The following is a 24,813-nucleotide window of genomic DNA, read 5'->3' as shown; positions in this document are numbered from 1 at the left end:
TTATCATGTCCTATTTTCTATTAGTTATACTTTTATCTATGCATTTTAAAATTCCTCTGGCTCGGGCTACTACCTTGTTTAACTATTTCACAACATTTAAATTATCCAATATGATCATCCCGAGATCTCCTTTTGTATTGTACATATCATCGTCTTATCCCCTGTTATATACTGCTACCTATTTTTTTTCAGACAATGGTAAGATCTGTAACAGAGTGAATACCCTTGATGAAAAACACAAAATGTGCAGAAATCTAACAAAAATTGGGGACTCTATGCTTTTGATTCTTAGCTGACAAGCTCTTGACTATTCCTCAAATTTTCTTAGATCACTTCACATTTTGGCGACTTTATCTGTTACAGAACTGGCCCAGGACTGAGCCCTGACATAATTACTCTTTCCTTGCATGAAATCCATTTGATAATATTCTCTAGCTTTTATCACTCAGTTAGTTTCTAATACAGATAACCACCTTGGTGCCCATCCCTAGAATGCTCAATTTATTTCAAAGCTCAGTCCCTATGGGCCTGATTTTCAAAAGCATTTACATGCTTAAAAATGGGTTTTACATGTGTAAATGCACTTTAGCTGAGTAAGTTGGCTTTTGAAAATTGCTGCAATATATGCCATTGAATTGTCCATAGTATTTACTTGTGTAAGTGCACTTTATGCATGTAAATGGCTTTTTATAATTGCAATAGTATATTACATTTACGTGTATAACTCCTTTGAAAATTCACCTCTTAGTGTAGAACATTGTTAAAATCTTTACTTTTGATGTTATGTTAGTCCACTGGTGTGGCTGTCTTGCTAATACACTTCAATATATAGAAATAAAAGTCAAGAAACAAACAACTATAAGGTGATACCTTTTTATTTAACTAACTTAAAACATTTCTTGATTAGTTTTGGGACCATTATCAAATCTGAAAACTTATGCTGTGAGGGATGATGGATAATGATTCTGTGGAGGGGTTAGTGATGTTATGAATGGTGGTTAATGATGTCATGGGGAGGTCATTAATGATGTCACAAGGGAGTAAGCGATGCTGCAGGGGAGTGATTAATTTTGCAGGATGTAGAGGGGGAGGAATCTTGATGGGGGAGATGAAAGTTCCCATGTTAACTGGTCATTTTATTTTGGGTTTGTTAACACAGGATTTTGATAGTCAGTGTTAACATCCAAAACTGAATACCTGACCCTAAGCAGATGTATAATTTTAGGCTTTAAAAAGCTCATGATAAATACAATTGGAGAAGATCATACCATGTGACTTCCCATTTGCTCATTAAAACCTCATTTTCATATGATGCTTGCTAATGTACATGCACGTAAACATTAATGCTAGCAATTTCCTGATAAAGTCATTAGGGCACAATTTAACATGCATGTTCATTAAGGCCTTTTTGCATGCTATCCTTTATTGCATAAACCCTTGTATGCTGTGTACTGTCAGCCAACATACATATTCCTTCTTTCTTTATTTTTAGCTGTCACACAGTGCCTGATGTGAAGACAGGCAGAAGAGTTGTCAAACATACCTGCTTTGTGATTTGGGCAGCCTTTTCAGAACTCGAGTTGACCCAGTGGCGCACATGGAGCTTCTGGACTCTCATGCTGCATGCTGCTGTGATTTGGTTTCTGAGACTTTATATGCATTACTGCACTCAATGGCTCTTCCTCCATGCAATTTCAGTCCCTGTCTCAAAGTAAGTAAAGTTATCTTTCTTTACCTGATAACGTTCCCTATCTCTTTTCTCTTTGATCTTTTAAAACATATTTACAGTAACTAAATATCTGTATCCTCTCTACACTTTCTCTCTATGGGGGCAATTTTTAAAATTTGTGTAGGACTTGAAAAGCCTGTGGCTACTTTGTTCTATGGGCCTGCAAATTAATTTTCAAAGGGAGATCACCTGCGGAGTTTCCCTTTGAAAAATTCATGGGTCAGCGGCACCATGGGTACTTCAGTACCCGTGAACTTTGTCCCTTTCTTAAAATGGAAGTCTTACATGTTGTCGGCCAGCTCTGCCCTCCCTAATCACCAGCCATGCTGCTTTGCATGGAAGGAGAGGGCAGTTTTCAGCCCATGCTTTTACTTGGGTAACTGCTTAGTTACCTGGGAATAGATCTTTCAAAAATCGCCCTCACTGATGGCAATTTTCAAAAGTCATTTACCCTTGTAAATGGCTACTCACATGGGTAAAAGGGCGTTTTTGAAAATTACCTTGCCCACCCTTTATTTGATCAAAAGTACATGTATTCTTCCACAACATGCATATTTTACCCAGAATATTTTTATGGCATTACCAGGATGGAGTTAGACTGAGGAGAGAAATAATGCATGTACTTTTGCATTTTCTAAACTATGGGGCAGATTTTCAAAGGGTTACGTGCGTAACTTACACGCATAACCCTGAGAAAGTGCCCCTGCTCGCGCCGAGCCTATTTTTCATAGGCTCGGCGATTCACGCAAACCCCGGGATGCGCGTATGTCCTGGGACTTTGAAAAAAGGGTGGGAAGGAGGCGGGGGCGTGGGCAGGGTGCTGGTCCGGGGGCGGTCTGGGGGCGGGACTGAGGCCTCGAGCACGGCGGCCGTGCCGGAGGATCGTACCCCGGCAGCTGGCCGGTGCGCGTAACTAAGACAACAAAGGTGGGGGGTGGGGATTTAGGTAGGGCTGGGGGGCAGGTTAGATAGGGGAAGGGAGGGGAAGGTGGGGGGGAGTGGAAGGAAAGTTCCCTCCGAGGCTGCTTCGATTTCAGAGCGGCCTCGGAGGGAACAGGGAAAGCCATCGGAACTCCCCTAGGGCTCAGCGCGCGCGAGGTGCACAAGTGTGCACCCCCTTGCGTGCTCCGACTTCGGATTTTATAATATGTGCACAGCTGCGCGTGCATGTTATAAAATCGGGCGTAGATTTGTGCACACCGGGGTGCGCGCACAAATCTACGCCCGCGCGCATTTTATAAAATCTGGCCCTATGTGCATTCAGGTGAATTTAAAAGCCCAATGTGTGCATCAATTAGGGGATGCACAAATATGTCAGGCGCATGCCTGCCAAGCGTATTTTAAAAGCCACCCGGATATGCATATATCGCCCACTATGTGCGCAAATGAAAAGTTTTCAAGGTGCGGCAGGGCATGAGCATGTTCTGGGTGGGGCGTGGGTGTTCCAGGATTTTCATATGAAATTTGTGTGTAAATAATTATGCACACTGGTGTGCACTGGGGTTTCTTCTCGCGTAACTTTACTTCTACTATGGATGATGTATGAGTGATAAAACAAAAAAAACTAGGCAGATCAGTGGGGTTTTAAATTTCGGGGCTAACAGGGAAAGGAAGGCTGTAAAATTAAGGGGGTTTGGAAGACCTAGCTCCTAACTGGGTGAACTGGTTTTAGTGGCAATGGTGTCAGTGTACGTCCCTTTAAAAATCCCCTCAATTATTTTATGTATTTATTTATTTGTTTATTTATTTATTTAACATATTTATATACCATTTTACCAATATGACATTGACCAAAGCGGTTTACAACAACATAATTATAATCAAACTAACATAAAACGTGTCCTTAAAAAATTAACAAAAGAAAAATAATAAACATAAACAGAATATGAATAAAAATACAATTTATGCAGTAGAAGTCGGATTTGGTCACAAAAGTGCGTGCCCAGCCTAAAACTGAGTACACATGTGCATGTGGCCAGGCTATTTTATAACGTGCACATATCCGTGCATAAGTTATAAAATAGCCACGTCCCTGGGTGCAGTCTGATGAACACGAGCACAGATGCGCCCATTCACCACTTTGAAAGTTACCGTTCCTTTCTTTACCAGAAAAAATATCTGTGAAAAAATAGGTGCAAATGTATATGCAGGTACTTGAATATTTTCCCTTTGAGAACTGGGGCAAACTCCACAGGGAAAAAGTTCCCCCATAGACTTTTCACCTGTCCACACAATTTTGAAAATTGCCCAATTAAGGATTAGGAGACAGTTTCAAATTTAACTTAGGGGATGAGATGCACTACAATTCAGATAGAGTCTGATTTTAAAAAGCATTTACTCGAGTAAAAACCAGGTTTACTGGGGTAAATTCACTTTACTTGAGTAAGTGGGTTTTTGAAAATTGCTACAATATATGCCATTGACTTGTCTATAGGATTTACTCACATAAGTGCACTTTACTTGAGTAAATGGCTTTTGAAAATTGCTACAATAGTAGCTACATTTATGCATGTAACTCCTTTTGAAAATTACCCCCATAATGTGGTCCTCCTCCATCTTTATCTTGATCAAATTTGATTTACTTTAACCTAATTCCCGAAAGAATCAAACCAAGCTTCAACTCTGATTTTTATTTTTAAGCCAAATCATGAGCCACAACAAGAGTACTGTAGTTCTAGTTCATGAGCTGGAGCCTTTTTTTTTTTGTTATCTGATGAAAAGCTGTTGACAGATGCTGAAGAAGTCATAAGTGAAGTGGAAAGCCTCTGTGAAGAATCTTACATATTTCATGTCTGACATTCTGGGGCCTCAGGTTAGATAGAAAAAGAGACAGATCAAGGAGGGTAGACACAGAGACTGACCACAGAGCAAGAGAGAGACTATTTATAGAAAGAAATACAATTTCATGTTTTCATTTTCTGAAAATTAGCACTATGAGTAAAACTGAACTCTTTACCAGTATACATGGAAGCTTGCAAGTGAGTGTCATTGAGTACATTATTTAAAGCTGTATTTTGCTGATGCTCCCAGGGATGGTGACCTTTAAAATGGTGCATGTGCGCACATTTGTTGGCCTCCGCCCAGGGCCCACGCCACAAAGGTGCATACATGTGCGCATGTTATTAAATAGCCTGGACTCACCTACATGTACGCTTAGTTTTAAATGGACATGCGCATACATTTTACAAGGGGAGTGCACTGATGCCATTTTCTATTTTCCCAATTTGTTCCCAGTTCTCCCGGTTAAGGGGTAGGACTTCCAAACCCTCTAGTTTAAAAGCATCCCTTCCCTGTTGTTAGCCACGACCCTTAAAAACCCACTGACTTGCCTAAATTTTGTTTTAAAACTTACACAGCATCCATAGCAGAAGTAAATTCATGTGGCAGGGAACCCTGGAACATGCCAGTAAGTATTTAGGCGCTCATCTCTTGGCCAGGCTCCAAGAAGCCCATGCCCCACCCAGACCATGCCCGCTCTCCGCCCCTTTTTGTAAACTTTTTCTTTGTGCGTGCAGCGGGAGATACGCACATACTTGGGCAGCTTCTAAAATTCGCTCAGCGCGCATAGCTCCCGGTTTTGGCAAGCATGGGCTTTTAAAATGTACCTATTATGGGGTAATTTTCAAAAGCTTTTACATGTGTAAATGTAACAATCTATTGTAGCAATTTTCAAAAGGCATTTACCCGTGTAAAGTGACCTTACGTGGGTAAATCCTATGGATAATTCAATGGTATGTATTGTATCAATTTTCAAAAGCCCACTTACAAGGGAAAAGTGCCTTTAAATGTGTAAGAACCTATTTTTAAGTGTGTAAATGAGCTGAAAACCAGGCCTATATTGAATATACTAAAAACAAGTAGACAATTTACAATATAGATTATTTAAGAATATGCAATGATGGCATTCTTCAGTTAGTCACCCATTGAAGACTCAGTTGACTTCTTTGTATTAATAAACTATTTTTTCAAATTAATTTAGTGCTTCTAAAAGATACTATGGGGTAGATTTTCAAAAAACGCGAATAGGCGTACTTTTGCTGGCGCATCAGGCGCAAGCAAAAGTACGCTGGATTTTAGTAGATAGTGCAGAGTATTAGACGACATTGGAACGTATTACAGGTTCACAATGAGTTTGTAACTCAGCCTTTAATAGCTTTCAAAAGAGGAATGAGCATTAAAGATCAGGTGGTCAGGTCACATTTTAAAGTTCCAGCAATTAGATCCGAAGAAGGGAATGGTCATTTCCCATGCGGGTCGTGTGTAATGTGCCCACTTGCTCATTCCAATATAAATATTCCTCTTGAGAAATTAAAAAAATTTAAACCGATCAGAGCAACTACCTGTGTCTCTCGAAATGTTATATATGCCATCTGGTGCCCTTGTGGGCTCATTTATGTGGGCAAAACCACGAGAGCATTAAAAACGCGTTTGACGGAGCACAAGAGTGCACTGAAACGAGGAAGGATGGAAGCTCCATTAGTTCAGCATTGCGCTGAACAATCCCATGTTTTTGAGACTTTACATAGTACGGTTTTGGACTGTATTGAGCAGGATGAGCGGGGAGGGGATTTAAATCTTTGTTTATTACAGCGCGAACAGCGCTGGATCTTTAAGTTGAATACAATCGCCCCGGCTGGGCTTAATAAGGAAGTTGACTGGGCGGTCTTCTTGTAGTGGATAGGTTAGTTCCAGATTTGAGGCTAGAGTATAAAACAGCTGATATCCGGTAGAGATGGAAGATTAGCGCTTGAGCGCCATTTTTTGAAAGACAAAGCGGTAGGAAGAATCTGTGCCACACTGAATTGTAAGTAGCAATGCATTAGTAGAGTGAGATACGTATAGACATCGTTTTAAAGGTATTTATAGACTTATGTTTTTTGTAACAGAGTTTGTGAAGGAACGGTAGCCCCTGAAGCAGGCGCGAGGAGTGCGCCGAAACATGGCCAATGTCGGGCGATTCATCTGAAGCAGTGCAGTAACACGGCGAAGAAACATAGTAGAAATACTGTTGAGAGATAAGCATAAATCGAAACATACAATGTTTTAATGATTGGTTGTGGCATGTTAGATGGTCAAATACGGGTGTTTTTAGGGATTTTAAGGGAGGCATATTTGCACTTTATAAGATTATAAGTTTAATTGACAAACTTGAAGAGAGTAGGTAATTAATAGACAAACCTGAAGAGAGTAGGTAAATGACGTAATTATTAAGTGGTGAAGTCAAGAGAGGGGCTGTAGCCCTGTAAGGGCAAGAGCTCATGAGACTGCGAACACACTGACATCTTTCTGATACCACTCTCTCTGGTAAGTCTTGTTAATTACATATTAAAAGTAAAAGTACAATACATCTGCTTTTTTGCAGTACCTCAAGTTGCAACGTTCTGTTTTTGTTTAGTTAAAATAAATAAATAAATATTCACAAGTCGACTCATAAGCTTGGACATATTGGATTTGGTGTTTATAAACTCATCTGTTGTGTCTTGTTATTCTTTTGATCTTGATGTTAAAAGGGTCTGTTGAACCGATCACTCTTTAATTATTTTTTCCTATCCTTGCTCTGAAGATCCTGCTCTTTCAGAGCTTTCACAGCAGTCAATTATGAGATGAGGCAGATTTGATACTAAATAGTTTAAGGAGCAGTTAGCTGTTGCATTAGCTGATTTTGAGCCTCCAAATGTGAACTCTGCTACTTATATATGGCCTGCAACCAAGGTTGCAAGTGACTCTAGATTTGCAGGACAGGTTGATCCAGTCCTGGTTTTGCCCCATTGCATGCTGGGACTTATTGTGATTTGTCTATTGCATTCCCTAAGAAAAGCAAGATTATAAGAACCTGCAAGCAGGGGAGTAAAACCAGGACTGGATCAATCTGTCCTGAAAATCTGGAGCCATTTGGCAACCCTTAATGAGGTTCTTGATAATGTGGTCCTTCTTAGTTTCGTGAAGAATGTAAGCTGGTTTACTCCTGATCTCTGTGAGGGAAGGCAAGGTTTGCATAGATTAGAGAGGTTTTGGTGCCATTCCTGAACTTCTGAGGCTCCTCTGGCCCTTAAATCTCAACTGACCCACTATAATTCTATGATGATGCAAAAAAAATCTTTCTTTGCTTTGCGATTTCAGAGTGTCAGGAATAACTAACAAGAAAATTTTAATTTGATATAGAGCCTGACAATATCGCCTAAGGGTTATTCTGCAGCAGTTTAGCTGTGATGATTTTATGAATTTCTTATCATGAGGACCATGAACATCTCCTTCAAATTCACTTCAGTAAACTCTTGGTTTAATGATTTCCCTTCAAATATGGATATGAAATGGTTTGAATTTCAAAAGGTCTCAAATTTTGCAGTCACTTAGGTGATTGTTTTAGTAAATCCATCTTTTTTTCCTTTGAACCCTTGTAATGTGGCAATTTTGAAGGTTCTGAAAGACATCGTTGTACCTTATTTACAGGCCGATGAAATACCATGTGCTTAAGCTAGAGCACAGGTTAACCCATGGTTGGACGTGCATATTGGACACACGTCCATAATCCCTTATGTAATAAAGGGATTAGCGCATCTAAAATGAGTGTCCAAACTAGCATGTAGCTAATAATGCTCATCACATGTAAATGCTATTTTGATGAGACTATTAACTAGTACCACTTATGTAAAAAATAAATTTGCACCTGACACACACAATTTTACCCTCAAAACTTAGCGTCAGCCCCGTAGCTGGCATTAAGTCTTGAGGAGCCCCAAAAGTTTACAGAAAAGCAGAAACATGAAAAAAAATATGTCTTGCCAGTGGTCAGGTTAGGAAAACAGACGCTCAATTTAACGAATGTTCATTTTCATAACCCATGGCTGTGCAACAGGTAGGCAAATTGGCTACTCATAAAATTCAGCATACTCTTTCCTAACCTGTTTTCCTAACAATTTATCCCTAGCACATTCTTTTCAATGTGGCAGCTCATTTGCCTATTGTATCGAGCACCCAGGAGAGGTGATTGTGTATGCATTAAAAAAATGTGTGTCCAGTTTGGATGCACATTTTTAGCGCATTGGAAGACTTTATACAAGCGCATCAGATTATGGTCCAATTCCAGTTCGGCTTCAGAAAGTCCCTCAGCACTGAGACCTTGCTATAGAGATGTGCAGTTGGAAAATATATATATATATATATATATATATATATATATATATATATATATATATATATATATATTTATTTATTTATTTATCATTTCATTATATTTTTATTTGTTTCATTTTTTTAGTACATTTTTGTTTTAGTGTGCTCAAGTGAGTTAGGGCACAGTAAATCACCTTAGGGCACACTGAATCACATTAGTGCGTACTAATTCAATTTGATGTACACTAAAAATATTAGCATGCACTAAGAACAAAAATGAAAAAAACATATGCACATCCCTATCTTGCTGCTTCCTAGCCTGGTTATAATTAGACAAGTATTTGATAATGGTAAAAGTATGTGCTTGTGCTACTTGACATCTCTTCAGTGTTTGATATGCTAGATCATCAAATCCACCTCTATCGTTTAAGTCAGAGGTGCTCAAACCCACCCAGCCTTTCGAGTTTTCAGTATATCCCTAATAAATATGCATGAGATTTACTTGCATGTACTATCTCCTATATATGCAAATATTTCTTATGCATATTCATTAGGAATATACTGAAAACCCAACTAGCTGGGTGGGGGGCATAGGTCTGGTTGGAGCATCCTTGGTCAAGAAAATGTGGGATTTCAGGCACTGTACTGAACTCGTTTCGGTCATACCTTAGTGAGAGATCGTATTAAGTGAGGATTGGTAGTAGCTGTTCTGTTCGGCATCCCATGAGTTCCAGAGTGCCACAAGGATCTGACCTGTCAGCATTGTTCAATAATTATTAATCACCAATTTGGAGATTGCCGGCAGGGCTCTGTTCAGGATATAAGCTGAAAGCCAGTGACATACAGTTTATTCCCATGCAGTTGTCCTGGAATGAATCAATTCTGTATTGATTTGTCTTTCAGCTGTGAAACAGTGGTTCTTCCATAATACGCTCACTTTAAGACTCACTAAGACCGAGATTATTCTGCTGCAAAGGTCTAGCATTAGTTCTGTGCCTTCCTCATTTCATCTTAATGATACTGAGTTGACAGCTTTGTCCATCCAGAAGCTTGGGTGTTGTGATTGGTTCTAATCTACCATTCTGAGGACATACTAAAGGAGTAGTGAAAGCTGTTTTTTTTCAAGTTATGACTACTTAGTGTGTTAATATTATTGCTGGGCCCATTTGACTTTAGGTCAAAGTGGTGAGCTCAGGAGCATTTCTTTTTACCAGATAAATTTGATGTTGCACATTTATAATCCAAACTAGGGATGTGAATCGTTTTTTGACGATTTAAAATATCGTCCGATATATTTTAAATCATCAAAAATCGTTAGGGCCACGATACAATACCAATTCCCCCAATTTATCGTCAAAAAATCGTAAATCGGGGGAAGGGGGAGGGCAGGAAAACCGGCACACTAAACACCCTAAAACCCACCCCGACCCTTTAAATTAAATCCCCCACCCTCCCGAACCCCCCCAAATGTCTTAAATTACCTGGGGGTCCAGCGGCACACTAAAACACGGCACACTAAAACACGGCACGCTAAAACCCACCCCGACCCTTTAAATTAAATCCCCCACCCCAAATGCCTTAAATTACCTGGGGGTCCGTAGCCTTAAATTACCTCCGTAGCGGCGGTCTGTAGCTAAATCGGGGGAAGGGGGAGAGCAGGAAAAGCGGCACACTAAATCCTGTGGTCTTCAGCCGGCGCCATTTTGCAAAATGGCCGCCGCAAAATGGCGGCGGCCATAGACCAAAACGATTCGACGCAGGAGGTCGTTCCGGACCCCCGCTGGACTTTTGGCAAGTCTTGTGGGGGTCAGGAGGCCCCCCCAAGCTGGCCAAAAGTTCCTGGGGGTCCAGCGGGCGTCCGGGAGCGATTTCCTGCCGCGAATCATTTTCCGTACGGAAAATGGCGCCGGCAGGAGATCGACTGCAGGAGGTCGTTCAGCGGGGGTCGGAACCCTCGCTGAACGACCTCCTGCAGTCGATCTCCTGCCGGCACCATTTTCCGTACGGAAAACGATTCGCGGCAGGAAATCGCTCCCGGACGCCCCCTGGACCCCCAGGAACTTTTGGCCAGCTTGGGGGGGCCTCCTGACCCCCACAAGACTTGCCAAAAGTCCAGCGGGGGTCCGGAACGACCTCCTGCGTCGAATCGTTTTGGTCTATGGCCGCCGCCATTTTGCGGCGGCCATTTTGCAAAATGGTCGCCGGCTGAAGACCACAGGACTTAGTGTGCCGCTTTTCCTGCTCTCCCCTTCCCCCGATTTAGCTACGGACCGCCGCTACGGAAGTAATTTAAGGCTACGGACCCCCAGGTAATTTAAGGCATTTGGGGGTGGGGGATTTAATTTAAAGGGTTGGGGTGGGTTTTAGGGGGTTTTAGTGTGCCGCTGGACCCCCAGGTAATTTAAGGCATTTGGGGGGGGGTTCGGGAGGGTGGGGGATTTAATTTAAAGGGTCGGGGGTGGGTTTTAGGGGGTTTTAGTGTGCTGGCTCACAATTTTAACGATTTTCACGATACTTTACACACCCAAACGGCAACAATACGATTCCCTCCCCCTCCCAGCCGAAATTGATCGTTAAGATGATCGAGGACACGATTCACATCTCTAATCCAAACTGACCATTTCTGTCATTACAGCATGGGTTGCTTGCTGTCATTTCTGTGTGGCAGGTGCATCTTGCTGAGATGAGGGAGAAAGTTTTATCAATGATCACTCTGATTTTTTGTAATTCATTGTCTGAAGGTTTCCTCCTTGATGATTGGTTCTTTTAGTTCATCATGTCTCTGATTGGTTGGGTTGTAGTTACCTGAATGGAATATATAACAGATATTTAAAAGCAATATGGCATCTGTTGAAGAAAAGAGAAAGCCATGGTGTAGTTTGGGAGAGTGTTTGCATATTGACTATATTAAGTACAGAGAAGGGCAACCAAAATGATAAGGGGAATGGAACAGCTCCACTATGAGGAAAGACTAAAGAGGTTAGGATTTTTCAGCTTGGAGAAGAGACAGCTGAGGGGAGGATATGATAGAGGTGTTTAAAATCATGAGAGGTCTAGAACGGGTAGATGTGAATCAGTTATTTACTCTTTTGGATAATAGAAAGACTAGGGGGCACTCCATGAAGTTAGCATGTGGCACATTTAAAACTAATCGGAGAAAGTTCTTTTTCACTTTTCACGCAATTAAACTCTGGAATTTGTTGCCAGAGGATGTGGTTAGTGCAATTAGTGTATCTGTGTTTAAAAAAGGATTGGATAAGTTCTTGGAGGAGAAGTCCATTACCTGCTATTAAGTAAGTTGACTTAGAGAATAGCCACTGCTATTATTAGCAACAATAGCATGGGATAGACTTAGTTTTTGGGTACTTGCCAGGTTCTTATGGCCTGGATTGGCCAATCTTGGAAACAGGATGCTGGGCTTGATGGACCCTTGGTCTGACCCAGTATGGCATGTTCTTATGTTCTTATGACATCCCCCGAGGAAAGACATTTTGTCTAAAATGTGGCCTTGTTGGGAGGCCAGTAAGCTTTTTTGAGTTGAATATAATGCTTTGAACTGTTGAATGCCTACAATGTTGCTAACAATTATAACTCTCATGACAAGATGTTTATAAAAATTTAATTCACAAGTTTTAAAATTATGTGCACACTTTTTAAGTGCTTATAAAAAAGACAAAAATATTGAAAGCTATAAATGTTATACACGCTAAGCACATCAGCGTTTTTGGATGGAGGTTATGCGGTTGATGATTAAAAAAAGTTAAAATCATTACCAGGTGGTAATGTTTAAAGATATGAAAGCTGCCATTTTGTCCATATATATATATTTTTTTGGTGTTGAACTTTTTTGAATTTTTTCTATCTGGTTGAGTATCATTTTTGCAATTAAAAGTTTTGTTATATCAAATAATCACAAAAAATACATAGAAACTTGGATTTTGAAGGTGTTGGAGATTATATTTTGCAAGGATTTTCTGCTTAGCATCATAACAGTGCATGTAAATTTAATATGCATGTCGTAAGTATATTTTTATCTCAATGTCCTTTTCCATGTAAAATCTTTTATTATAACTGCATAATTTTTAATTGTGTGTGGGAAATTCAGGGAGCACTTGGCAGGAAATGGGGACACTAGACTATAAGTTTCACCTAGGGTGCTTAATACCCTTGCCCTAGCCCTTCGGGCAATGATCTTTGGCTCGGATACATTGGGGTAGATATTCAAAGCTGGCTGCGTAAGTAACTTAGGCCTGGATTTTCTAAGGTTGCAGACCTTAGAGAATCTGGTGGTAATGGGGTGGGTCTGTGAAAGCCAGCAGCTATCACACCTCCGTAGTGCTATTGCTGCCGGCTTTTGCACCCAATAGCACCACCATGAAAGGTGGCGCTATTGGGTGTACTACTGGCAGTGATAAGGTGTCCTACCTTTTTAGCGAAGTCATCATGGAGTCTGCCCCGACTTCTCCCCTTCTGGTGCAGACTCCATCCTGATTTAGCTATCGCATACGAAAAGAAAAGTCCCTGTAGGTTAGGGGCCTCTTTGACATTCAAAATGAGACGTACAAACAGAACAGTGCTCTCTTGTGAAGATTTGATGACCTTCGGAGTGAGGTAGAGAGTCCATTAAGCTAGGTTGAGAGAACATTGCACAAATGTCATCTTTGGGTGAGTTTCCTCACTTCGAAGGTCATCAAATCTTCACAAGGGAGCACTGTTCTGTTCGTACATCTCATTTTGAATGTCAAAGTGAACCCTAACCCCTACACTAGAGATGTGAATCAGAACCAGAATCGGTTCGGTTCCGGTTCCGATTCCGATTCAAATCTTACAATTTTTATAGTCCGGCACGATTGGTTTTTTGTTTATCGGCTGCGCCCGAGCCGATAAACAAAAACCCCACCCCGACCCTTTAAAAATGACCCCTTTGCTTCCCGAACCCCCCAAAACTGTTTTAAAATTACCTGGTGGTCCAGTGGGGGTGCGGGGAGCGATCTCCCACTCTCAGGCCATCGGCTGCGCTAATAAAAATGGCGCCGATGGCCCTTTGCCCTTACCATGTGACAGGGTATCTGTGCCATTGGCCGGCCCCTGTCATATGGTAGGAGCACTGGATGTCCGGCGCCATCTTTAAAAATGGCGCTGGCCATTTTAAAGATGGTTGGCGCTATTTTTAAAGATGGAGCCAGCCATCCAGTGCGCCTACCATGTGACAGGGGCCGGCCAATGGCACAGATACCCTGTCAGATGGTAAGGGCAAAAGGCCATCGGCACCATTTTTATTAGTGGCAGCCGATGGCCCGAGAGCAGGAGATCGCTCCCCGCACCCCCACTGGACCACCAGGTAATTTTAAAATGGTTTTGGGGGGGTTCGGGAGGGTGGGGGAAGCAAAGGGGTAATTTTTAAAGGGTGGGTGGGGTTTTTTTATCGGGCCATTTGCGCCATTTTTATTAGTGGCAGCCAAAATGGCGCCAATGGCCCGAGAGCAGGAGATCGGTTCCGGGGCTTCCACTGGACCACCAGGTACTCGTAAAAAGTTTTGGGGGGGTTCGGGAGGGTGGGGGAAGGTAAGGGTTTAGTTTTAAAGGGTCAGGGTGGGTTTAGGGGGTGTTTTAGTGTGCCAGTTTTCCCGCCCTCCCCCCAAATAACTCCCATTAGTGGACACTAACCCATAACGATTTTTCACGATAAACCGGGGGAATTTCTATTGTATCGCGCACCCTAACGATTTTTGATGATTTAAAAAATATCGGACGATTTTTTTAAATCGTCAAAAAACGATTCACATCCCTACCCTACACTATTACCTAAACCTCACCTTGAGTTACTAAGTGGGCCTCATATAGAGATATAAATACCTACCAAGGATGAAGGCATTATGGTTAGTCTCTCTCTCTCTCTCCCAAACTCCTCCCTTTTTTCTGATTTGCATCACACCATGCGTTATGGTGCTTTCACAGGTGTTAAGGCATTTTCGCATGTGTTAAAGGGGCTTAACGCATGCAAAAATGCCTTAGAGCAATTTGGTAAATGACCTTGTTAGCTGGTTAGAACAACTCCAGCTAAGTTATGTTGTATATTCAGCGGCTGGCAAAGCCACTGAATATATGCGTATATGTGTGCACTTCACCGGATAAGTCTACCTTGCTAAGTTTAGACATGCTCTATGGGGCATCTAAACTTAGATGTAAACTTATGCAGCTAACTCTGAATATCAGTATCTAGCTACTTATGTTATATTGCTAATTCACTCTACCCCTGATCTGCCCAGTATATACACCTACTTTTTGTGCATGTAACTTTTAATCACAAAAGTCATGCTTCTTCAGCTAAATAGCACTGAACACAGTTTGTATATCAGACGCATAGTGTATAAATAAAGTTTTGGCATTCTTGCTTCCCAACCAGTGTCTGGTAATTATTTTTATTTGAATGCTTGTGGTAGCAAATTGGGGGAGGGGGGGCTCCGAGTGCCTATATTAATTGGCTATAAATCGGTCCAGATCATGGGTATCCTAATTAATACAAATAAATAGATAAATTGATTTTCTCAATTGCATGAAAATTAATCTAGATACTGCAACAGATAGGTAAGTAGATAAATGTGTTAAACAGCAAACTGAAATTTTAATAATTCTTTAGTGTAACATGCTTGTTTTTATCTTTAGATTCCAGCTGTTTCCTCATACTGTGGACCTGTGCTACCAGAATTCTTTGCTACATACCAGGGAAGAGTTGGCCATGGTTTTGATAGGACCTCTAGCCTTGAATGCAGTGATGCTTCTTATGGTTTTGAGCAGATGGGGCTATCAACTAATGTTTGACTCATATCCTCCTTTGCTGTCAAAGTTTATCATTGCTTTAGGTCTCTGGACAGTACTAGACCCATTGGCAATATTTTTAATGGATGCATTCCTGGGGGTAAGTCATGTGAAATAACTTAAACATGAATCTTAGGCATTTAGTGGTAGATTTTCAAAGGGCTGCTTATGTAAATCCTGGGGTTTGGCCGGGTCTTGCTTGTGCCAGGCGCCTTTTCAAAGGAGCCCAGCCACGTGCATAAACCCAGGTAGACGCATAAGTGCTGGGCCGCTTTGAAGGGGTGGGCCAGGGGGCAGCGACATTGATCGCTGTCACAGAGTGACACCCAGTCACCCACTGGCCAGCTGCCGGCGCGTGCAACTTACTTCAGGTTGAGCCCTGAAATAAGTTGGAAAACAACAAAAAAAAGCAAAAAGGTAGAATTTAGGGGTTGGGGAGGAGAGGGGAAGGGGAAGGGAGTTTAGGGTAGGGGGTAGGGAAGTTTCTTCCTAGTCCGCTCTTTAATTGGAGAGGACTGGGAGGGAACTGGGGAAAGCCGGGATGCACATGTGCACCTTTGAAAATCTACCCTTTAATGTTTTGTCCTGTTTACATACAATATTTTTATTATTGTTATTTAAAGGTACATGTTGAATGCCTTACATATTCTAAATAGTGGTATATTTTTTCTAAAGCCAAGGTATACAATGGGATCAATTTTCAAATAAAAAACATAGTTTTAAAGCATGCCCACACTTTTATTGCTTTTAATTATGCCAGTTTTTATTTAAAAAAACAAAAAAAACAAAAAAACTATTTGGATAGTTTCTTTTTGAAAATTAGCAAAAACTACATGCCTAAAGGGAACAATTTTCAGAAGCATTCATGTGGGTAAAGCCACGGTAATAGACAAATTGTAAATGGATCCCAAATGAAAGTTTGGAAAATTATTGATATAACATCTCTCGTGTCAGCTATCGTTAAATAGAATAAGGATCTTCATATTTGTATCATAATGTATTTTTTTTAAATCAAATGCAAATTTCATATCTCTATTTAACCTGTTTCTGCACTTCAGACTACATATGCTACTAGACTTCAGAAAAGACCTTGACTTACAATTTCTAGTTGGCAGGTGTTACAGTAGAAAAAGTCCAATCATAACCACTCTTTTTTTAAATTTTACATTCCAAAGGATTGTGAAAGATTAATCATCCTGCAACCCACCAAATAAATGCATGGGCTAATTTCAAGCTAAATAAATAAATAAATATATTATATATGTGTGTAAGCTTGCACTTATGAGTAAAAACGTTCTTATGTTCCTATTCCTGTTCATTTCTTTCTTTATTCCATTTCAGCGACTTAGCTACAGTGCAGATAATCCAATTGCTGATGCAGCAAAGCTCTACTGGCTGTTTTACAGAACACAGCAATCAGGAATCCCGGGTATATTGATCACAATGCTGCTTTACACTGTTATAACCATCATTTCATTTTCTACACTATATGTCTATTTGCTTAGGTAAGAAAGCATTCTCAGTGATTCCAAATCTAAGGGATCTTGTGAATATTGTTGTCATGTGATTAATCTAAGAACTGTTTTAATCATAATAACATTTGTTCCTCCGCTGGGGGAGAAGGGGGGGGGGGGAGATAATCCAGTAAATTACACTATGGCAGGAGTATTCTATTTTCAAGTGTTGTACGAAAAAAAGGGTTATACTATTGAAACTAATGAGTGCATTTTCAAAGGGATTATAGGTAGCATGTAATCCATATATGCTATTTTATAAACATTAAAAGTATGTGCATTTTTTTGTTTCACGCACCTACTTACTGGCACAAAAAAAGGGGCAGCCTAGGAGCATTCCAGCCATGGTCAAGAGGTATGCATGGAAGTTAGTATTTAATAAGATATTTATTTACACATATTTATTTTATTTTATTTATTTATTTATTTAAAGTTTTTTATATACCGCCACTCATCAGAGATACTTATTTGTATAATTTTACATATGCTATTTGACTAACACAAGCAAAATCAGACATGTCTTTTGTCTGAAATTGTGGATGGGATGTCTGGGTGAACTGGGGGGGAAGTTCAGGATAAGTACTAGAAGGTCTAGGTGAAATGGAAATGGACGGGTGAACTGGTGAGGTATCAACAAACTGGAGATTTCAAGTACATGCAAGTAAATATTTTCAAAATGATATACGTACATACTTGAAAATAAACCTGCCTTCATGTAAAAATCAGGGTTTATATGCATGCATATTATATTTTTTTCATGGGTAAAATATGCATGTATATGTTTATAAAATAGGTAGGAAAGTATGCGCTTTCATTGACTTGCAATATTTGCTGTACTGAAACATAAACATGTATTTTGTATTTCATAATCCATGCACCAACCCACTGCACAATTCATAAATCTCTGACATCCATTTAATGCGTGCAATTCCAGTACATCATCAAATAGGTTTGAAAGTTAGGATTCTTTGTTCTTCCAGGGATAATCATTGACTAAAAATAACATTTTTCAACTCAGCATCACTGCTGGATCTACTTTTCTCTATCTAGTCTGCACAGGTCATGGGATTTCTCTGCATATTGAAAATGGATTTTGATTTAAAGATATTTTATATCCCAGAATGTACTATAATAATTCATATACTGATTTAAAACACCTATTTTAGTAGACCAATTTGCTTTATATATTTAGACTAGCACATTGTACATGCAACAGAAAGCATTAGAAGAGAAAGGGAAAGGATAGTTGGGAAATGAGGGATAATCATAAATATTGTTTTGAGAGTATTATGGCATAGATTGCCTGTTCCTTCCACACCAAGGCCCATCAGAGCTTCTGCTAGAGCATCCAAGTCTTTCCTCAGCAAGTACTTAAAAATGTGGGCTAGTGGACACATGTTGACAGATGTGGAGAGAGAGAGGAAGCTGAGAAGGAGCACCACTCATTATTAGGAGTTCTTCTGGCTCAATCCCTAAATGAGGTGTGGCAGTCTGAATCCCTGATACAGGCTGGATTTCCTTTTATAGGTTAATGAGCTAATAGATGGCCTCTCTATTGCAAATTTTGTGAATGTTTGTGACATACAAGGATGTCATTTGAGTCTCATTTTTATGCATCAATCACAGTAATGCATTATGTTGAAACTGTTGGTCCTGAATAATGCTGATTACAGTTATCAACTCAACCTGTTGTTCCTGAAGGCTACAGAAGCATGCCTTTTCCAAGTTCGACAATTCCTATATATTTTGCGGCCAACATTTCACCTTTTCAGAGATTCTGTCTTGTATTTCTCTACCCTTTTCATCTTCTCTCTTCAGGTAAAATAAGTGAAGACTATTCTGAATGAAAAATGAATCCTTCCACCAGAGACTTTAATATCTCCATCTCCTTTTGTTGCTTTTGAGATAAAGATGCCTAAAATGGTCTGATAGTTAGTGAGCATGTTAAGAGGTAGAAAACGAAAAGGTCCACTGATATTTGGCATGGTTTCAAGGTTGTTGAGGTCCAGGGCCATCGTATTAGCATAGTTTGTAGAAATTTTAAATGTAGACATAATAAAGATTCATTTATGTTTTACAGAGCAATATGCTCTTTAGTTGTGGAATAACTGTAGCACAGGGTGTTACAATGCTGCCTGCAGTTAGGCCCACAACAGCTTGTCACCTTCCACGGCCGGAGGCTGCCGCTTCCACCATCCCTCATTCGGCCCAGAGGCCGCCGCCGACACCTTGACTCACAGCCCGATTGCAACCGCATGTCTTTTGCGGTGGGCAGAGCCGCTGCCACCATGTCTTCTTGTGGCAGGGAGCCGCTGCTGACCTGCTTTTCTTCCGCAGCATGGAGCTGCTGATGTCAGGGCCTCATTTTGTGGCCTAGTGTCGCCTCTGCTTGATCTTCGCGGCTATCCCCCTTCCTCTAGGCACATGGCTGCATTTCTCTCTGACATTTAAAGGGCCTACAGCGGGAAAAGCCCCGCAGCCCCACCTGATGACATTTCCAGGGCGTCTTCTCTCCAGCTCTATAAAAAGGGCTCCTTCTTAGTCCCTTGTTGCCTTCGCAAGGAGCCAGTCTGCTCCTGGATTCTCCATTGTTCCAGCTTATCGATCCAGGAGGCTTCTGAGGCCCATTGCTTCTTCAAGGCCCTTTGTTCTTTGTTGGAGATCCCGTGTTCTCTCCAGATGTTCCTGTCTCCAGATGTTCCTGATGTCCCATGATCAAGCCCTGATCCTGATGTCCTCCTCTCCAGCTCTTTGTCCTGCTCCAGGTTCCCTACATGCTCATCTTTCCTGGTGTGCCTCTGTCGTGGTCCGTGACCAGCCCATGGGGGGCTGTGTAGGGCGCTTCATGGCACAAGGCCTACCTTCATGTCTGCAGCGCAAGCCTATGGAAGGCTTCTGTTTTTAATGCCGAGTTCCGAGTCTTGGATCCCGTTTGTGGTCTTTGGAGTACCTTGTGCCTGCTTCTGTCCATGCCCTAGACTCAAACCAGAACCTGCTCCGCTTCAGCATGGTCCGTGACCAGCCATGGGTGGCTGTGTAGGGCGCGCTGCAGTGCAGTACTCATCCCGTACTAGTATCCGTATCCTGAGTCCTTGCCCAAGCCTCTGAGTATCCTGAATCCTTGTCTATATCTGAGTATCCTGAATCCTCGTCTAACCTCCTAGTGTCTTGACTCGTCCAAGTCTCCAAGCACCTACATCTCGTCCAAGTCTCCAAGTACCCATGTCTTGTTCTTGTTCCAGTACCATCACCTGTCCTCGACCTTTGTCCGTCCCATCGCACCTGCCATTCCCATATGGTGGGTGCAAAAGAGCTATCGAGTGGCCGGAGGGCTATCCCAGAGACCAGCATTACATTGTTTGGTCTCTTCTGGTGCATTCAGTGTCAGCAGAGGTCAGGGCCCCTGGTTTTCAGCCTGTCCGCCCATGCTCGGACACATCTTGCCTGCCTCGGCGCTTCTTCAGAGTTCCTCTGGGGTCGAGCCGTGGCCTAAGGGCACACTTTCTCCCCAGAAATGGAACCACTCCCTAGCGCTTCCCAACACAGGGGACATTGACTCCAGTTCTGAATGCACTCTAGGGAAAGAGAAGAGACTGACTGGAGTGGAGAAAGATAATATTTATGCATTTATTGATTAATATTTCTATTCCACATTCCCTGTTCAAAAAAATGAGACATTTTTTAAAAATGCTACACATTACTCATTACCATCCATCACCAGCATATAGAAATTCCATCCAAAATTTGAAAACAGAAAAGAGGAAATTCTGTAACCCACTACATATTCATAAAGCATCCTGAATCAAGCCACAACAGCTGGGACAAGCAAAGGATCATTAGCAAAGATCCAAGTTTTTACCTTTTTCTTACTATGAGCTTCTTCAGTGAAAATATATCTTCATATTGTAAGAAGGCAAAGGAAAAGTATAAAGAAAAAAAAAGATAAGAATATCTAAAAAAGCATCAGAATTAGTTGATGATGAAGATGTGTCTTGATGTGTATAAAACTGATCTTGTATGTACATAAGGATATAAATAGAAGAAATATGGAATAAAAGAGATTGTGAGCTTATTTAAAGGAATGTCTGATGTGCAGAAACGCAAACATAAGTAAGGGCTCATCTGATTGTCTCCACACTTTTGGACTTCCCTTTGAGGGCAAAGTTAGTGATGCAGTGCTCCATGAAGAGCGCTTAATGTTACCCCCACTTCCAGGAACAGCCTATGCTTTGGTGGGGCTATAAAATAATTTTATTATTTCTTGGGTGCAGGGCCCCGCGTGCTAAGGGTGTGTTGCGGGTCTGTATATCCTTGCGAGAGATACACAATAGTAAAGTTCCACTGAGGGCTATCTATGCCAGAACAAACCACTCTAGACTCTGTGGTGGTGTAAAAAATAAAGTTTACTTGAAGAAAAGCAGTTGGATATGGCACAAATGATTCAGTTCTCAGCCTCATTGTTAAGCCATTTAATTTACAGTTCTTTCTCTCCATCTGTGCAGAAGTCTCACTGACAAGGACCAGGGCCGGTGCAAGGGGATTAGACGCCCTAGGCGAGCCTTCTCCCTTGCGCCCTCCACCCCCCGGTCTCGGCCCCAACTCCTACATCTTTCTCGATCACGCCCACTGACTGTGTGGTTTTCTGGGTCGCGAGCAGGTTGGGCACTGCTCGCGGCCCGCCAAATCTCCACTCCTCTTTGCCGCTACTTGCGGCCCCATATAATTCGCACCCAGTGGCGCACCAAGGGTCTCCGGCGCCCGGGGGCTAATGCATTTGTGTGCCTCTCCAGCATCCCCCCCGTAATCCTTCTTGTACTAAGCTTAAGATCACAGAAAATCAGTGGCATCTCTAGACAGAAGAATTTTTTTTTTGGGGGGGAGCCAAAATGACATTTCTTCATCACACCCACCTCTATAGCATGGATCCTGCTTTAAAATTGGTTATAAAAAAAAACTGTTAATAAAAAAGTCCAAAGGGTCTTCTGTTTAATTTTAAAAAGCTGGCCAGTTTCACACCTAGTAAAACTACTAAAAAATTATTTGATAGCCTCATTCAACTAATTCTATGTGGCTATGAGAGTGAAGTCTGGAATATATAGGAAGGGACAGAATGTCAATATAAATCCTGCACCTCCAGTTCTGTAACTCTGTGCATCCACTGAAATTCCCCCAAACAATGGAGCTTGGATGTTTCCCTTACAGCTCATCATACTAAAAGATATTTTCAAATTCTGGTGTCATCTCACAGTAACAGCAGCACAAACACCTTCCACTGCCAGCACATTGTGAACTAACACAAAACCCCACAAAAAAGACATTCAAAATCTATACTGCAATCCCATCATAACGTAACAGTAATAACACCAAGAACCTAAACAACATACCTGTGAAAAAGCAAGGGTAAATATTACACTGGGTCCTAGAATACCAATACACCACCTACTGAGGAAACAAAACAAACCCGATTGCTATAGATCCCTATACCGACACTATATGCTAGCAGGATCTCTCATCACGGTCACACACACAGAGCAGAGATAGATTCTCACCAAATACAGAATACAAAATAAAGGAGCACAGATTAGGCAAAAACTGAAATGGAAACTCCAAGAAGCCAGACTCCATGTATGAACAATAGAAAAACAGAATCACCATTCCTCATAAAACAAATAAAATCAAAAAACATATAGCATCAGTTATAATAGTAAAACCATACTAATAAAATAATATTTTAAAACTACTGATAAATAGAATTTCTATTAATTAAAATCATATACATTTTTTACAATTTCCCAAACACCAATAAAATATTTCAAAACAGCACATATATCAAATAACATCCAATAATTAAAACTAATAAGGATTTTAAAAAGTCCCGGCTGTCCCCTTCTGTGGGAGCTCTTGATTTCCAGTCACCCTGATATTGTCGAGGATTAGGAGGTTATCCTCTCTCTCTCACACATACTCACATGTCCATTCTCTCTCACACATACACTGTCAGACAGCATGTGCAAGAGAGAGACTGTGTGTTTAAATGATTGTATGAGAGAGAGCATGTGACAGTGAGAGCCTGTGTGTATGTGTGTGTGTGTGTGTGTGAGAGTGAGAGAGAGAAAGCATGTGAGAATGAGAACCTCTCGCTCTCACAGACACTGACACACTCTCAGGCTCTAAGACACTCTCTCCCCCTCCACACACCCCCCCCACACACACAAACTCTTACTCCTCTGGATTTTCTCATACACACTCATGCTCTCACACTCACTGGCTCCCTCACATACACACAAACACACACACCCAGGCAAACTCTCAATCATTCTCACACACACACACACACACACACACTGACCCCCAGGCAGGCTCCCATTCATTTTCACACCACTCCCTCCTCATCCCCCAGGCATGCACACATTCATTCTCACACACACAGACCCCCAGGCAGGCACCCATGCATTCACACACATACACCCCCAGGCAGAGTCCCATTCATACACATGCACACACTGAAGGCAGACCCCCCTCTCTTTCTTTAGCCAGTAACATCGGAGCCTCTCTCATTCCTCTGCTGCCACTGTCACTGCTGCTGCATGGCTATTGGGGAGGCGCCAATTGCTTCTACTGACACTGAAGGCCATTCTGCTGCCTCCTCTGTGCAGGCCCCGTGGGCTTCCACTTCCTCCATGCTGATCTTGTACATTGTGAGATCCGCATAGAGAAAGTGCTACTCTTGCACATTCCCAAAGATTACATGTGCCAATCACTAAAAAGTATTTTTTTTTTTACCTTTGCTGTCTGATCTTAGTTTTCTAATCGGTTGGTCACAGGCTTTTTTTTTCCACCTTCCCGTTCTTATTTTTTTTGCCAATTCCTTTTATATTGTCTTTTTTTCTATTTCTTTTCTCTCCATCTTCTTCCCTCAAACACACAGTCAGGTTCTCATTCTCACATGCTTTCTCTCTCTCTCTCACACACACACACACACACACACACACACTCACAGGCTCTCACTATCACATGCTCTCTCTCATACAATCATTTAAACTCACAGTCTCTCTCTTGCACATGCTGTCTGACTCACACGGGCTCTCTCTCACTCCATATGCTGTCTTGCTCAAGCACAGGCTTTCACTGTCACATGCTGTCTCTCTCACATACACAGAGGCTCTCAAATGCTGTCTCTGCAAACTTTTAGGCCCTTACTCCCACACACAGTCTCTCAACTCACTCTCACATACAATCTCTCCACTCATCTCATACACGCACATATATACACTCTACAGACCCTCAGCCTCTCTCTCACCTCTGGGCCTCCTCTTCGCGGGTCGCCGCAGGATGGGCTCTGCAGCAGCCCTGCTACCAGGCCTCTTTCTCTTCTCGGGCCGCTGTGACTTGGGATTCGCGGCGGCCCGTAAGCGCTGCTCCTCTTCTGCACGCCCTGATGCTCCTTCTCCTACTTCCTGCCCGCGCGGCTCCAGCAACGTTTTTTCCGGGGCTGCGCGGGCAGGAAGGAGGAGGAGCACCTGCATGTTTAGACGCAATTTTTTCTTCGGGCCATGCTCCACCATGGCCCTGCTGATCTTCTTGCTGTGTGTATCCGGCACACAGCACAGCACACGGCTGATGCTCCTCCTCCTTCCT

The 24,813-nt window shown here is 41.7% G+C and overlaps 1 protein-coding gene across 1 annotated transcript in view; it reads left to right on the top strand.

Moving 5' to 3' along the window:
• The first annotated feature begins 1,498 nt into the window (after window positions 1–1,498).
• The window catches only part of LOC115086185, a 211,837-nt gene continuing 188,522 nt past the window's right edge, over window positions 1,499–24,813 (top strand). Inside the window, exons 1-3 of the mRNA XM_029592678.1 lie at window positions 1,499–1,711; window positions 15,509–15,761; window positions 17,003–17,166. Of these exons, the coding sequence (XP_029448538.1) occupies window positions 1,617–1,711; window positions 15,509–15,761; window positions 17,003–17,166 (512 nt within the window). The 5' untranslated portion in view covers window positions 1,499–1,616. The remainder of the gene's footprint in view (window positions 1,712–15,508; window positions 15,762–17,002; window positions 17,167–24,813) is intronic.

Source organism: Rhinatrema bivittatum, chromosome 2, assembly GCF_901001135.1.
Source record: "Rhinatrema bivittatum chromosome 2, aRhiBiv1.1, whole genome shotgun sequence".
Lineage (NCBI taxonomy): Eukaryota > Metazoa > Chordata > Amphibia > Gymnophiona > Rhinatrematidae > Rhinatrema > Rhinatrema bivittatum.
Note: the sequence above shows the minus strand (reverse complement) of the source record. Positions and strands in the feature narration are given on the sequence as shown.